This window comes from Monodelphis domestica, chromosome 6 (assembly GCF_027887165.1).
Source record: "Monodelphis domestica isolate mMonDom1 chromosome 6, mMonDom1.pri, whole genome shotgun sequence".
NCBI classification, from domain to species: Eukaryota; Metazoa; Chordata; class Mammalia; order Didelphimorphia; family Didelphidae; genus Monodelphis; species Monodelphis domestica.
The window spans coordinates 23,591,426-23,608,824 of NC_077232.1; the positions used below are offsets into that span (position 1 = coordinate 23,591,426).

Consider the following 17,399-nt stretch of genomic DNA (forward strand, 5'->3'; position numbering starts at 1 on the left):
TGGTTGTGAGGTGGGAGAAAGGTCAGGAGAGGTAAAATCAGCCAGGAGTTGTAGAGCATTAGAGAGATGTTGTATAATACAAGAGAGAAGTTTCTGCACATGGTGTACATGAAAGGGGGGTATCATCTCCATTTTGGGAAAAAAAAAGGTTTGTCCTCTATTTGTGATTCAGTAGAAGGCTTGCAAAATTCAGACTTATTTTGGGTGCGATCATTATTTTTATTAGGTCATGAACGTGTTTGAAATTTTTTCATTAAACTTCCTGTTGGACTGCATTTCTGCTTTAATCTCTTTTATAGAGATATCTTTTGTCTTAAGAATGAAGGTCAGAAAAATAAAATGTTCTAGCATTACAAGGAGGAGGAGGGAATTTGGTATTTTACATGCTTCTAATTGGGCAAAAAGGAAAAGGCTTTCATGCATGGTAGCATTTATGCTCCTTAGCATTTTGATCAGAAAAGAAAAAAAATAATGTATGGTTTTTATGTTTTAATTGTTATTTTTATAAGGAGCTGGGTAGAAGGTGAGGGTATTTAGCTTATTTACTTATTTCTGATTTTATTGGATTTTTATAAATGGGGAAATTAAAAAAAATTAAATTATTCATTTATTTATTGCTGCCATCTGGTGGCACCAAAAAACCACTGTAGGTAAGCAGGAAAAAGAGAAAAAAATAAAAGAGAAGAAAAAGAAGAAAAAAAAGGCAAGAGAAGAAAAATATCTGTGCTCAATATTGACCTCTAGTGGCCAAGAGGAAACACTATAACTGTGAGGGGTTAGGGGTGTGTGTAGGGGTGGTTAAAAATAAAGGTCTAGGACTTTCCCAGGAAAGGAAAAGAGCCTGGTGGAGCCTAGGGGGGCAATCAGGTATCCAGAAGGGAATGGGGGCTTCCCTTCAAGCTGACTAGTGAAAGGGAAGCTTATACTCACCAGCTGGAACAGAAATCAGGGCAGGAGAATCATCAGAAATACAGAAGCAGCAGCAATGTGGGGTGTGGGGGTCAGGCTGGAACTAGATCTGGTCAAGGAGAAAAAACAACAGTGGCTTTGGGCCATGGGTAGGAAAAGTCAAGCCAGGTGTGACTAGGCTTCAGCACCATGTTGGGCCCAGGGTGCCCCAGCTGAGGTAGTAGTTTAAGGCAGCAGGGGAGCCCCCTTAGCTGGGGTTTGGCCAAGCAGTGGTAAGGAATGGTCAATCAGGCTGATATGGCTGCTCTCCAGGAAGTGGGTGGGGAGAGGCTTCTCCATCAAGTCCCCTATTTTAAGGCAGCTGGGCATGGCAGGGCAGCCAGGGTTTAAAAATACTCATATACTTGCAGCTGCCAGAGGTTTGGAAGGAATAAAGAGAGCTAGAATTTTGGGTTGCAGCCGGGCAGCTGGAGAGGGGGTTTGAAAACTATCAGTAGCAGTTTTAAACTGCTGAGTTGCTCAGCTGTAACTGGGCTGACAGCTTTAAAGGAAAGGGAAAAAAAAAGTTGAGTTCAAGAATCCTTTGGTGGTCTGCCAAAAATGTAAAGGTGAAAATTAATATCAAGTACTCCAAGTATTATATTTAATAATATTTATTAAATATTTATCTTAAAGTATAAGGAAGTAAAGCTAGCAAAATTAAAAAAAAAAGCCACTCCTCCCTCTTCCATCATGGAACCAGCGCTCATGTGGGAGGAATTCACCAACTGAAAGCTCCCTCCACATTCAGAGATGCACAAACAGGAAAAGGAAAAGGGGATTATTAGAATTGTAGTCTTGGGTTCAAGATCAACACACCTACATTTCCATAGTCAATCATATTATATGTACTATATACTACTGAAAACAAGGTATATTCCTTTTCATCCCTATTTATTTTTCTCCAGATATCTATTAACTCTAATTGTCTAACACTTTGTTCACTTTTCCTACTTTTTTATTATTTATTTTTAATTCAATTTATCAAGTTCTGATAGAGGAAGGCTGAAATCGCCCAATAGTATGGTTTTTCTATCTATTTCCTCCTTGAATTCTACTAGTTTCACCTTCAGAAATCTAGATGTTATGCCATTTGTTGCATATATGTTGAGTACTGATATTTATTCATTAATTATACTGCCTTTCATCAAGATATAAATATATTTTAACTCACCTCTTTTATTCAAATATATTTTATATTTTAGCTTTGTCTGAGATCATAATTGCTACTCCTGCCATCTTTGTCTGAGTTGCAGCCCAGTAAATTCTACTTTACCCTTTTACCTTTACCCTGTGTATATCTACCTACATGCTTTCCTTTTATGGGTGAGTTCATCCCATTCACATTTATAGCAAAGCTTACTGTCTGTGTATTCACCTACATTTTGACTTTTGTCTTTAAATCGACCTTTGCCCTTATCAATCCTACATTACCCTTCACCTTTTCATTTTTAGTCAGTCTCTTCCCTTTCCCCACACTAATGTATTCCTCTTCCTTCCCTCTCCCTTCTTATTATTGCATTCTTACAATATTACCTTTTAAATGACCACCAATCTCTCCCTCCCTTGTATTGCTCCCCTCCCCACCAGCCCATTTATTACCCTTCTGTTTCTCTATAGGGCAGGATACAATTCTCTTCCCCTACGTATCTGACTTCTTCCCTCTCTGAGCCAATTCCAATGAGCTTAAGATTTAAGTTTTGCCTGTCACCAATATCTTCCTCCTTGCCATTGTGTAGTTTTTCTCTGTCCCTTCCCACATCCTTGTGTTTCTTTATTAAATATGTATTTACCCCATTTTATTTCTTTTCCCATTTCTTTTAGTTTTTTCCTCTTTTGTTACCCCTAATTTTTTAAATATATATTTTAAATATCCCCCTAAACAGTTTACTGCTGTACCTTCTAAGTTTACTTCTTCTAGCTACATTAATGATAAGAGTTTTTAATAGATACTGGTATCATCTCTTCATATAGGAACACAAATCATTTGAACTTTCTGAGTGCCTTATTTTATTTTCTTTCTTAATTTTCTTTTTTTGTAATTCTTTTGAGTTCTGTATCAGGGCATAGTAAGTTCGGTTTAAGTCTGACCTTTCCTTTAGGAATTCTTTGAAATATTCTATTGTATTAAATGATCATACTTCCCATATAAGAATATAGTCAATTTAACTGGGTATTTAATTTTTGGTTGTAGGTCCAGTTCCCTAGCTTTCTGGCATATTATATTCCATGCCTTTCACTCCTTCAGGGTAGATGCAGTCAGGTAATGTGTAATCCTGACTGTGACTCCATGATATCTGAAAAATCTGAGTTATTACTTTTTTAGTAGTATTATCTTTTAGCAGAAGTTTCTTTTCCTTCATCTGGAAACTCTTGAGCATGACATATTGCTGGGATTCATTTTTGGGGATTTAATGAAGGAAGTAATTGGTGAATTGTGGCTAACTCTATTTTACCTTCCTGTTAAAGGATATCAGGGCAGTTTTCTCAATTAATTTCCTATAGAATGGTGCCCATTCTTTTTTCCTTTGGTATTGATTTTCAGTTAGTTCAGTAATTCTTAAATTGTTTTTCCTGGATTCCCCTCCCCCATTTAAATTGCTTTATTAATGGGATTTTTCATATTTTCTTCAATTTTATCATTCTTTTGATTTTATTTTCTAGATTCTTGATGCCTTCTGAAGTTACTCACTTCTAATTGTTTGATTCTAATTTTTAAAGACTGAATTTCATCCCTGAATTTTTGATCCCCCTTTCCCTTTTGAACTACGTTTCTTTTTAAGTTGTTGTTATTATTTTTTGCATTCTTTGTCTTGTTTCTGAGTTAGTCAATTCTAGCTTTTAAAGTATTCTTTTCTTGTTTTAGATCATGTACCTCAGTTTCATGATGACTTATTTTGCTTTTTAAGTTCTTTCTCCAATTTTCTTCAACCCCTCATAATTTTTTTTATTTGCTTTTTAACCTCTTCCAGAGTATGAGTCCAATTGACTGTAGTTTCTGAGGTTTTGCTTGCTGTTTCCTGTTCTTCCTCTATCCCACTTACTTTTTGTTTGTTACCTGAATAGAAGTTGTCAATAATAATGTCTTTATTTCTTCTTCTGTGGTTTACTCATATTTTTTTCCTTTTCTACCCCATCCCTATGGACTATATTCTTGATCCTCTGATTGTTTTTTGGTTCTGTGAGTTAGAGCTTTTCTGCCCTGAAGAGGCTTCTTCTCTGTTTTGCTGGTAATCTGGATAAGGCAGATTGAACTGTCCTCTTGTGTTAATATGCCCTAAGACCAAATCTTCCCCAGCTGCCAGCAGAGGTGGAAAGTGAATGTGAAGAGTGGAGGCTGAAGGTAGTTACCCTTGGTACTCCCCTCTATTACTCTCTGTCAGGCTTCTCCCTTCCAGTCACCTGCTCAGAGCCCTGAACTTCCCACAGTACTCTGATGAAATTGTAGCCTTCACCCTTGAATCCCACAGTCAGCCTCAGTCTTACTGTGGGTCTCAGTGTAGTATGTGGGGGAGGGGTGTTGGATATTGCCCTTATATTCAGGAATTTGACTTTATCTGTATACCTTTCAGGTTTTATCATGTAGGAGAGACCTGTGGCTCTGTCTTATTATTGGGTTTGGCTTTCTATCTGTTTTGAAGCTCATATATATATATATATATATATATATATATATATATATATATATATATATATATTGGTATGGAAGGAAAGTCACAGAGGATTCTGCTTCTTCTGCTTCTTTTTGCCATCTGGACTCTGGCTCATTTCTTCTTGCATGGTTTTTATTTCTATTCTGTGAATTTTAAAACTACTCCATCCTACTCAGACCATAATTTAGAAGATGTGATTTAGCTATTTCCTGATTGTAACAATGGAGATACTTGGTCTAACAGAATCAGGAATGTCTTGGGAACTCTACATTACTCCACCCTACTTAGTCTAACAAGGTCAGGAATGTCTGCACCCAAATTCAAGAATTAAGAATCTCTAAGGATGGCTGTCAACAGACATGTGCAGAAACTGCTGACAGACCCATGAGCTCTCCGAAGTCTAGCTAAGCTACCATTGGTCCAGATAAGATGCAGGAAAGTGATGTAAAACTGTCTATATAGGGCACAACACTTACTCTCTTCAGTTGCTTTCCCCAGAGAGGTGGCTCTGGCTGATCACTTCCTGTGAGCAGCCTGAGGGCCAGTTAGAACCTGGAACTCAGCCTGAAGGAGATCCCTCAGACAGCTTCCTTGAGATGGTCTCATGGTGAGTGATAAGATTGACTTCCCATTCCTTTGGCTCTCAGGAGAGGCCCCTTTAGCCAAGGCCTTTAACTCCTTCCTGGCTCAGCCTGAGCCAGATCAGTTTAAATTAATTCTTTCCTCTCTCTCTCCCTTTCTTCTCCTTAATTCCTTCTCTCTCTATTAATTAAAATGACCATAATTTCCAGCTGACTTGGGTATTTTATTACTTGGGATTTTCCCTGGTGACCAACTAAAGATAGTTTAGGTTACAATGTTAAATTATCCTTTATACTTCCCCATTTCCCTCTGTCTCTTTTAATTTATTTTTTAAATTCTTTTTTTAGTTCTTCCAGAATCTAAATCCAATTCATATTTTTCTTCTGAATATTGCATTTGTTCACTTTGCTTTCACTATCTCCTTATTTGTCAGTTCCTTTCTATTTGTCTCCATAAAAATTCTCTATAGTTAGGTATTGTTATTGTTGGAATTTTTTCTGGTTGCTAATTTTTTCCATCCTATTTAAAGTTATCCTCTGTTCTTTGGAAATTTAGGACACCCTCTTAAACTGCATTCCTTCTTTGATGTCACACTCAGTTTTATTTCTGGGTTTCTGAAATTTCCCATTCTTCCAGGATGTTATGATATCCTATGAACTGGCAGCTCAGAGAGCCAACTCCCAGTGATAACTCAATTATGCCCTGAGACTGCTCATAGCTCAATTTCTAGCCTCTGGATCATGTGTAAGATTTTGGTTTCCCTCCGGGCTTGATCAGGTCAGTCACAAAGCACATCACAGATTACCATGCACTGGGACTTTCCCTCTCTGCCTTGATCTTTTGTCAAGGGTCAGTCAGCACAAAATCATGACCTTGGGGATTGCTTCCTGGGATCAAGGCATCCAGGTGGGTGTCTACAAGCTGTTCAAAGCTGAGATCTATGTTCTTACCATAAGGCAGTACTAGAAATCCTGTCTTTGCTTTGTGCCCACATGGATATGACTATGCAGCAGACTTCCCTGGCCTAGAATTCCAGACTACACCACAGGTTTGCTTAGAACTTTAAGCAATGTATATTAGGGTGTGTTTGGACTGATAGTGACTTAGGCAGGGTCTCAGGGTCTGGATGTGGGCTTAGGGCTCAAGTTCATAAACTGGAATAGTAGATTTGGGGTTAGGGGTTCAGTGCCCTAGATATTCTCTGCCTACTTTACAGGTTGTTCTCTACTTGAAAGTTGCTTCATTTTGTGTCTTTTTCTTTTTTATCTTTCTTTTCTTATCTTTTTACTTTATTGTTTTGTGGTCTTATTTTAAGATTGGTTGGAGAGGATTATCATGGTGGTTTGGTCCTTCCCTGCTTTGACTCCTCCATCTTGAAGCTCAAAACTTGGAGTCTTCTTTCATATCAGTGTATTCATAGTTTTATTTGGGGGTTTTGCTAATGTATGCGTTTACTATGACAATAATGAACAACAGGGAACGGTGTTTTGAAAGATAATAAAAATAAAAATTTTTAGAATGAGCAACATTTTTTATTTGATAGCTAGATTCAGCTAGTTTCAGAATCCTGAAATCCAGAATTTTAGGTGTATAAGTGAATCTGTAGAGAATGATTAAATACAAACATTTTTAGCATTACTTACTTAATAAAAAAGCAATTGTCCCCTGACTATAAGCCCAGGAGTCTCTCCATCATTCTACATTTTCTTTTTAATGGAGGCTCAGTGAATTAATCCTAGATCTGGCTCCTCATGACAGAGGGGAAATGTGGCCAGGGAGAGGAACTTTCTCCAAGGGGAAGAGATGGTCAAGATTTATTTTTATTTAAGAGCACTGGCTGCATTCAATTCACCCATTGTTCCTGAGTTTTGGTAGAGAGTTTGGTCTTTGTGACACATTAGTGATGTTTATTAAATTATTAAAATTTAAAAGAAAGGCAACATAATTCAGGGAGAATAATGTAGAATGTGAAGAGAAACCTGGTTTCATTTTTTAAAATAACATTTTATTTGATCATTTCCAAGCATTATTCATTAGAGACAAAGATCATTTTCTTTTCCTCACCCCCCATAGCCGACGCATGATTCCACTGGGTATCACATTGATTCGAACACATTGCCATGTTGTTAGTATTTGCATTAGAGTGTTCATTTAGAGTCTCTCCTCTGACATGTCCCCTCAACAGCTGTAGTCAGGCACTTACTTTTCCTCAGTATTTCTACTCCCACAGTTTGGCCTCTGCTTATGGACACTGTTTTTCTCCTGGATCCCTGCAGATTGTTCAGGGACATTACACCGCCACTAATGGAGAAGTCCATTACATTTGATTATACCACAGTGTATTAGTCTCTGTGTACAATGTTCTCCTGGGTCTGCTCCTTTCACTCTGCATCACTTCCTGGAGGTCCTTCCAGTCTCCATGGAATTCCTCCACTTTATTATTCCTTTGAGCACAATAGTATTCCATCACCAACATATACCACAATTTGTTCAGCCATTCCCCAATTGACGGGCATCCCCTCGTTTTCCAATTTTTGGCCACCACAAGGAGCGCAGCTATGAATATTTTTGTACAAGTCTTTTTGTCCATTATTTCTTTGGGGTACAAACCCAGCAGTGCTATGGCTGGATCAAAGGGTAGACATTCTTTTATCGCCCTTTGGGCATAGTTCCAAATTGCCCTCCAGAATGGTTGGATCAGTTCACTACTCCACCAGCAATGAATTAATGTCCCTACTTTGTCACATTGCCTCCAGCATTCACTGCTTTCCTCTGCTGTCATGTTAGCCAATCTGCTAAGTGTGAGGTGATACCGCAGAGTTGTTTTGATTTGCATCTCTCTGATTATAAGAAATTAGGAACACTTCTGCATGTGCTTATTAATAGTTTTGATTTCTTTATCTGAGAACTGCCTATCCATGTCCCTTGCCCATTTATCAATTGGAGAATGGCTTGATTTTTTGTACAATAGATTTAGCTCTTTATAAATTTGAGTAATTAATCATTTGTCAGAGGTTTTTATGAAGATTTTTTCCCAATTTGTTGTTTCCCTTCTGATTTTAGTTACATTTGGTTTTGTTTGCAAAAAAGCTTTTTAATTTAATGTAGTCAAAATTATTTATTTTACTTTTTGTGATTCTTTCTATGTCTTGCTTGGTTTTAAAGTCTTTCCCCTCCCTAAGGTCTGACATGTATACTATTCTGTGTTTACCCAAATTACTTATGGTTTCCTTCTTTATGTTTAAATCATTCACTCATTTTGAATTTATCTTGGTGTGGGGTGTGAGGTGTTGATCAATTCCTAGTCTCTCCCACACTGTCTTCCAATTTTCCCAGCAGTTTTTATCGAATAGTGGATTTTTGTCCAGAAAGCTGGGACCTTTGGGTTTATTGTACACTGTCTTGCTGAGGTCAGTTGCCCCCAGTCTATTCCACTGATCTCCTTTATGTCTCTTAGCCAGTACCAAATTGTTTTGATAGCTGTTGCTTTGTAATATAGTTTGAGTTCTGGGACTGCAAGGCCCCCATTATTTGTGTTTTTTTTTTCATTATTTCCCTAGATATCCTTGATCCTTTGTTATTCCAAATGAATTTTGGTATGGTTTTTTCTAAATCAGAAAATAAAATTTTGGGAGTTACATGGGTATGGCACTAAATAGATTGATAAGTTTTGGTAGGATGCTCATTTTTACTATATTGGCTCTTCCTACCCATGAGCAGTTAATGTTTTTCCAATTGCTCAAGTCTAGTTTTAGTTGGATGGAGAGTGTTTTGTAGTTGTGTTCATAAAGTTCCTGTGTTTGTCTTGGGAGATAGATTCCTAGGTATTTTATTTTGTCTAAGGTGATAATGAATGGAATTTCTCTTTCTAGTTTTTGCTGCTGAGCTGTGTTTTAGATGTATAGAAATGCTGATTACTTATGTGGGTTTATTTTGTATCCTGCAACTTAGCTAAAGTTGTTGATTATTTCAATTAGCTTTTTGTTTGAATTTCTAGGATTCTGTAAGTAGACCATCATATCATCTGCAAAGAGCGATAGCTTAGCCTCACCCTTGCCTATTTTGATGCCTTCAATTTCTTTTTTCTTCTCTAATTGCTACTTCTAGTGTTTCTAGTGCAATGTCAAATAATAGAGGTGATAATGGGCATCCTTGTTTCACTCCTGATCTTATTGGGAATGCATCTAGTTTATCCCCATTGCTGATGATATTAGCTGATGATTTTAGATATATACTGTTTATTATTTTTAGGAACGACCCTTCTATTCCTATGCTTTCTAGTGTTTTCAATAAGAATGGATGTTGTATTTTATCAAAAGCTTTTTCTGCATCTATTGAAATAATCAGGTGAATTTGTTGGTTTGCTTGTTGATATGGTCAATTATGTGTATAGTTTTCCTCATATTGAACCAGCCCTGAATTTCTGTTATAAATCCACTTGATCATTGTGGATAACCCTTCTGATCACTTGCTGGAATCTTTTTGCTAGTATCCTATTTAAGATTTTTACATCTATATTCATTAGGGAGATTGATCTATAATTTTCTTTCTCTGTTTTTGACCTGCCTGACTTTGGAATCAGTACCATGTTTGTGTCATAAAATGAATTTGGTAGAACTCCCTCTTTGCTTATTATGTCAAATAGTTTGTATAGTATTGGGATTAACTGTTCTCTGAATGTTTGATAGAATTCACTTGTGAATCTGTCGGGCCCTGGGGATTTTTTCTTTGGGAGTTCTTTGATGGCCTGTTGGATTTCTTTTTCTGATATTGGATTATTTAAGAATTCTATTTCTTCTTCTGTTAGTCTAGGCAGTTTGTATTTTTGTATATATTCATCTATATCACATAAATTGGTGTATTTATTGCCACATAATTGGGCAAAGTAATTTTTAATGATTGCCTTAATTTCCTCTTCATCGGTGGTGCTGTCCCCCTTTTCATTCTTGATGCTGTTAATTTGCTTTTCTTCTTTCCTTTTTTTAATTAGATTGACCAGTACTTTGTCTATTTTGTTTGTTTTTTCAGAGTACCAGCTTCTTGTCTTATTTATTAAATCAATAGTTCTATCTCTTTTGATTTTATTAATTTTCTCCCTTAATTTTTAATATTTCTAGTTTGGTTTTCTGCTGGGGATTTTTAATTTGATAGCTTTCGAGGTTTTTCATTTGCATTTCCAATTGATTGATCTCTGCTCTCCCTAGTCTGTTAATATATGCACTCAGGGATATGAATTTACCCCTGGTTATTGCTTAGGCTGCATCCCAAAAGGTTTGAAAGGATGTTTCGCCATTGTCATTTTCCTCGATGAAATTATTGTTTCTATGATTTCTTCTCTAACTAAACAATTTTGGAGTATCATATTGTTTAATTTCCAAATAGTTTTTATTTGGTTTTCCATGTAATATTACTGATCATTATTTTTATCGCCTTGTAATCTTAAAAGGCTGCATTTATTATTTCTGCTTTTCTGCATTTTTATGCCATGTTTCTATGACCTAATGTATGGTCAATCTTTGTGAATGTGCCCATGTGGTCCTGAGAAGAAGGTATATTCTTTTTTGTCCCTGTTTATTTTTCTCCATATTTTTTCCATATGTCTATTAATTCTAATTTTTCTAAGATTTCATTCACTTCTTTTACCTCTTTCTTATTTATTTTTTGATTTGATTTATCTAAATTTGATAATGGTTGGTTCAAGTCTCCCACTAATATGTTTTTTACTGTTTATTTCTTCCTTCAATTCTCCTAGTTTCTCCATTAGGAATTTGGGTGCTATATTATTTGGTGCATACATGTTGATTAGTGATATTTCCTCATTATCTAAAGTCCCTTTTAACAAAATATAATTACCTTCCCTATCCCTTTTGATCAAGTCTATTTTTGCTTTGGCTTTATCAGATATCATGATTGCCACTCCTGCCTTCTTTCTGTCAGTTGAGGCTCATAAGGTCTTACTCCATCCTTGAATTCTGACCTTGTGGGTGTCTACCCACCTCATGTGTGTTTTTGAAGACAACATATGGTAGGGTTTGGATTCTAATCCATTCTGCTATTCATTTATGTTTTATGGGTGAGTTCATCCCATTCACGTTCAAAGTTATGATTGTCACTTGTGGACTCCCTGGCATTTTGATATCCTTCTCTAATTCTAACCTTTCTTCTTCTGCTCTAGCTTTTAATCCAGCGATTTACTTTAAATCAGTCCCCCTTGTCCCCTCCCTTGATATGTTACCCTTTCTAGTCACTCCCTTTTTGTTCCCTCCCCCACCCCCCTTTTTTCCCTCCCTTTTTTGTGTTCCCTCCCCCCTAACCCCCCTTTGTTGTCCCTTCTCCCTTCCCTTGTTTGGTAAGATAGAATTCAAGATCCCAATGGATCTGGATGTTCTTCCCTCTCAGAATTGATTTCCCTGAGAGTAAGGTTTAAGTAAAAACTCTCTTCCTCTCCTTATAGGAGTTTTCTTCCCCTCCCCTTTCCATGTCAATCTTTGTGTGAAAAAGATTATTCTATTTGTTTTTTTCTTTCCCCCCTATTTTCGCATTATGTTTTCCCCACATTTTAATATACATAGATTAATATAAATGTATTCCTTATAAAAGAGAGTTTGAGTAAAAGAAAAAGATAACATTTTTCTCCTTTTCCCTTTCCTTCATATTTACCTTTTTAGGTATTCCATGCTCTTTGTTTTTCGATATTGAACTTTCCACAGAGTTCTGGTCTTTTCTTTGCAAAAACTTGGAAGTCTTCTGTTTTGTTGAATACTCATACTTTCCCTTGGAAGTATATAGTCAGTTTTGATGAGTAGCTGATTATTGGTTGAAGGCCCAGATCTCTTGCCTTTCTGAAAATCATGTTCCATGCCTTATGGTCATTCAGAGTGGAACTTGCAAGGTCTTGTGTGACCCTGATTGGCATTCCTTTATATCTAAATTGTCTTTTTCTGGCTTCTTGTATGATTTTTTCTTTTGCTTGAAAGCTTTGGAATTTGGCAATTACATTCCTGGGAGTTGTCTTTTGGGGATTTAGTGTAGAGGGTTTTCTATGAACTCTTTCAGTGTCTGTATGTATTGCCCTCTTGTTCTAGGATCTCTGGGCAATTTTCTTTGATTTTATCTTGTATTACGATGTCGAGTTTGCTGTTTATTTCTGTCTTTTCTGGTAGTCCAATTATTCTTAAATTGTCTCTTCTCCCTCTATTTTACAAGTCTATGTCCTTGTCAGTGAGATATTTTATGTTCTCTTCTAATTTCTTGGTCATTTGGCTTTGCTTTATTAATTCTTGCTCATCTTCTAATTGCCTAATTCTGACCTTTAAAGCCTGGTTTTCCTTTTCGGTTTGGTCAAACTGGTTTTGTAGATGCGTGAATTTCTTTTGCATTATTTACCACTTTTCCTCCCACAAGGCTTCCATCTTTTTGATCATTTCAGATTCAAATTCTTCATGGGATTGTGGAGAGATTCATTTTCCTTTGGGAGGTTTTGGAGCATTTGCTTTTGTTTCCTCTTCTATCTCTTCTGTATTTTGTATTTTTCTCCATAAAATGTGTCCAAAGTTGCCCCTTCTTCTTGTTATTCTTGGAGTTTTGAGGCTTTTGTGCTTCTGTGCTGTTTGCCATCTCTATCTGAGTGGGGTGGTCTAGCTTTTCTTATCTCTTCCTGGTGTTCAGAAGCTTTAGCCCTAGGCAAATTGTCTGTTCTATGCAGTTGTTCTGTCTTCCCGGGGAAGCCAGGAATTGCTGGTGTTTTGGTGTTACTGCCCTCCTCAGTTCCCTCCCGATGCTTCTCTGTTACCTTACTTCCATGATCTGAGGCTGGCTTTGTACTCTCTGCGAGGTATTTCTATGTCTTTGCCGGCCAGAAGACCCTGCACTCTGAGGGGGGAGTACTGGGGAGGGCCACGGCTTCCCAGAGCTCAGAGGGCTCCTTATAGGATTAACTTCCACTGGGTTGAACTGAGTATGCCCTGAGGTAGGGACCTTCCCTGAGACTCGGATGGAAGGATTCAGCCAGGGGGCTACAGGCTCCCTCGTCTCTCTCTGTTTCCCTGCTGTCTGTGTTGGGTTCCCCCGGGACTGAGTCACGTTTTTTTCAGAAAGTGGCCTTCAGAGTAGCCGGCCCTGAGGCTCTGAGGTTCCCTCTGCTGCCTAGGACTTAGCACTCTGGGTTGGGGATAATGGGTCCTGGGAAATTCCTTCTGCCTACCCCTTAGATCCAAGTGATCTCAGATTCTGACTTTGGGGGGGTGTACCTTTTGATCAAGGTCCAGGTTCAGGAGGAGGAGGGATCCCAGGGTCTATTCTATTGTTTGTTTTAAATTTTGGTGCCCTAGGAGCATTCAATATGAGATTGGTAAGGAAGGGTTTCTGGAGGTCTGAACTTTAGTTTTCTTTAAGCCGCCATCTTGACTGGAAGTCACCTGGGTTCATTTAACATTAGAAATTTAAGCAGTGATTTGACCTAGTCACTTGTATTACTTGACTTTCAGTCTTCTCATCAGTAAAATGAGAATAATCATGTCATTAGTTTAAGTATTAAAAAGCTTTTATAAAATTATAACTGTATGTGAGAAGGAATATATTTCTAATATCTTAAAACATTACATACATGACAGCATGTAATATTTTATTACACTAAAGAGAGAAAACATTTGAATAGTATTTCATCCCTTCAGAAAAAGGTCAGATTAAGATCGAGTGCTTTCTTATTTCTCTAGCACTGATAAATTCTAAGATCTTACTCAAAAATGAAGATTTACCAGGGACAAAGGAAACACTCACTTGGAATTCTGAAAGAATTTCTTGATCCAGGGAAGGCTTATACTGTTCAGCCACTTGGGTTATGCAGATTTCAAACATTTATATTTAAACAAAAAAATCACGGACAGAAACCATTTGGAAAAAACATCAAACCTGTCACGCTCAGAAGAGTTCAATATACTATCATTAACCCTATTGAAATCAGGATATACTTTGATTCCACAAATGATAAAATGGAGTACTAACAAGGAACATAAGATAGAAAGAGATTTATTTTGATAAATCATGCTTTTCTCCACATCAAAAAATTAAGTAATTTTTAATTTAATTTTTATCTTTATTATTATAATTACCAAAAAGAAAGAAGTAATGAAAGAAGGTAGATTGTTTACTTGTTCTCATATTTCTCTTTAGAAAATTTTAAAGCCCACATTCACTTTGGTAGATATTACATGTTGTGGCCAACATGTTTCACCTATAAGATGAATAAAAGTCAGACTGTTTTTGTTCCATTTCCATTTTAATTATTAATTACTATTATTTATTTCCAGATCTGAGACTAGAATGGAGATCAATGCAATAATACTTCCTTCATCCAAATGATTCAGTGGGTGATATGGTGGTTCAAAATGACTCTCTGAGAGATGCAACAGAGCTGATGTCCCCTGCTTCTTAACTACTTCTTACTATTTTGTCAATGAATATGGTGTTTTCTACCAGAAAAAAAAATAATATAGACTCATTCTTGCTCTATATTCATTTTGCGAGGACATTAGTCATTTTGTCTCAGGATTTAACTCATTTTATCAAATGTCAATTTTAAAATTAATTGATTATTAACTAGAATTTCCCAGGATTCTTGCTATCAGATGACTTAAATTGCCTAGACAGTGGGAGATAGAGTTCCCCAGTTCATCAAAAATTCAAGATCTTCCATAAAGAACTGTATTTTCTAATATATTTTTCCATTGGATGTAGATAATAAAATATGACATAAATGTTTCTGTCTAAACAGGGCTGAGTATACAAATAATTAAAGAGCAGGAATGAAACAATAGTCTGGGGAAAAATAAAAAAACAAATTAGACATGATTCTCTAATGTTTATGTTTGAATTTTATACTATTTTGTGCCAAAAGTATCATTATGGAATAAAAATATGATGCTTAAAATATAAATTTTGACTGATGAGATCTTTTTTTGAGAACAGAGCTGGAAAAATGAATATTGTAAAATGGAGTCAGGCTTGCCCTTCAATAATAATAACTACTATTATAGTCATAGAATCTAAATCTAGAAATGACTTTATAAAACAAAATATGAAATAGATGAGCATTTAGAAGGGACATTAAAATTTAATATAATGTGTTATATTTATAAAGATTCATTATGTATACCATAGATCATCAAATCTGAACATATATAATTATATTTTAAATTTATGAGACCATATCAAATATCAAATGTTGATTGCTAGAGAAGAAAGGAAGGTTAGGGCACATAAAATTTTAATAAAGCATTAACATCTAGATATAATTTATGAAAGTTCTGAACTGAATAAATTAAAAATAAAATAACCAATATTGAAATTATCAGAGTCATCATCTAATCTAACATATATGCTTGTCATTTCAGAATCAGAATCTAAGTACATTTGAGGAAAATTAACATTTTCCATTGTTAAGTTTTGAATATACAGAAAAAAATGGCAGACACAAATCTTACTCTTATGGAAGAATTTATTCTCCTGGGATTTTCTGAATACCCCAATATCCAAGGATTTCTCTTTGTTGTTTTTTTATTCATTTATATAAGTATCCTATTAGGCAATGGTCTCATCATTATAATCACCAATGTGGACTCAGCTCTTCAAACACCTATGTATTACTTCCTTGGAAACTTCTCCTTTGTGGAAATGTGTTACACATCAAACATCCTCCCCAGAATGCTCATGAATATTTGGAGACAGAAAAGGAATATTTCTTTACTGTCATGTGCTGTACAACTCTGTTTCTTTCTCATTCTAGTAGTCACAGAGAGCTTTCTCCTGGCTGTGATGGCCTATGACCGCTATGTGGCCATCTGTAAGCCACTTTACTATCCTATAATCATGAATCAGAGGATATGTGTCCAGATGGTGTTTGGCTCATGGGTTATTGGGATTCCAGTTGTGATCGGACAGACATACCAAATTTTCTCTGGTCCCTTCTGTGGTTCTAACAAACTCAATCACATTTTCTGTGACTTGCCCCCCTTATTGAAGTTGGCATGTGTAGATAATATTGGGGGTGAATTATTTCTTTATGTTAATTGTTTCATCTTTGGTTTGACTCCTTTTTTGATGATACTCATGTCTTACATCAGAATCCTCAGCACTATTCTGAAACTCCCACAAACCACTGGAAGATCCAAAGCATTCTCTACTTGTTCCTCTCATGTTATAGTTGTATGCTTATTCTATGGTTCAGCTTCAATTGCATATTTTCATTCCAATTCCAGTTATTCAGGTAGTATAGATAAGATCTTCTCTTTATTCTACACCATTGTGACACCAATGAGTAATCCTATGATTTATAGTCTGAGGAATAAGGATTTTATTGCAGCAATGAAAAAATTATTTTCTAAATGGAAAGGAGAAAGAATAACATAAAATTTATTTTGAATAGCCTTTTTTCTAAATAATTTTCCAACTTTTGCTACCATTTTTCTCCTCTGCATAAATTTCAGACACTTATCATCTCCTTCTAATTTTTTATTTTTGTATTTCTCCTCTCAATTTCCCAGTGAGAGCAATTGTTTTATGTTTAGTAAAAGAGCAGAATTAATTTTCTCATAATTTTTGCTTTTGTTTTCAATAACTATTGATTAAGAACTACTTTTCCACAACAAATATGCAGTCACCTTGAGATTATTAGCCTTAGATTATCCCAATCAAAGTCATATAATGTCTATGTCAGATACATATTTGAAAATAAACTACTATCTTCAAGCAGAATGATTATAAATACATACTCAAGGTATTGAGAAATTCTATTTACTTATGTAAGAGAGCTTTATGGCATATTCATTTGTCCTAAATCACTTAGGCAAAAATGAGAATATTAGCAACTTTCTTCATTCTACACTGTTGGCCAAAAATGAATAAACTATGGAATGTGTATCTGGCTTGAATTCTTATTGATTCCTTATAAATTGGAGATATAGTTGCTCAGTTATGAGTGTGACTTCTTTACATACTGCTTTTTTGTAATAAAATTGTCTAGATCTTGTAAATATTAAACACAGCTGATTTTATTTGTGTTTCTCATAAGATTAGCAGATAAATGGAATTACTTTTTTTCACTTAAGATGAGAGAACACTATTGCCTGCCTGTCTCTTTGTTCATTTAAGATGTAAAATATCAAGAAAGAATAAAATATATTACCTTTCTAAATAATTGAGACATTTGTTTCCAATCTG

General features: G+C 35.8%; 1 protein-coding gene across 1 annotated transcript; it reads left to right on the forward strand.

The window, feature by feature from the left end:
- Positions 1 to 985: 985 nt before the first annotated feature.
- On the forward strand, positions 986 to 16,547 carry LOC130455215 (olfactory receptor 10AG1-like; the record flags this gene model as incomplete). The annotated part of the gene is made up of 2 exons (XM_056803768.1): positions 986 to 1,058; positions 15,625 to 16,547. Coding segments are annotated over exons 1-2 (996 nt in total), but the record flags the coding sequence as incomplete, so codon positions are not given.
- Between the last annotated feature and the right edge of the window lie 852 nt (positions 16,548 to 17,399).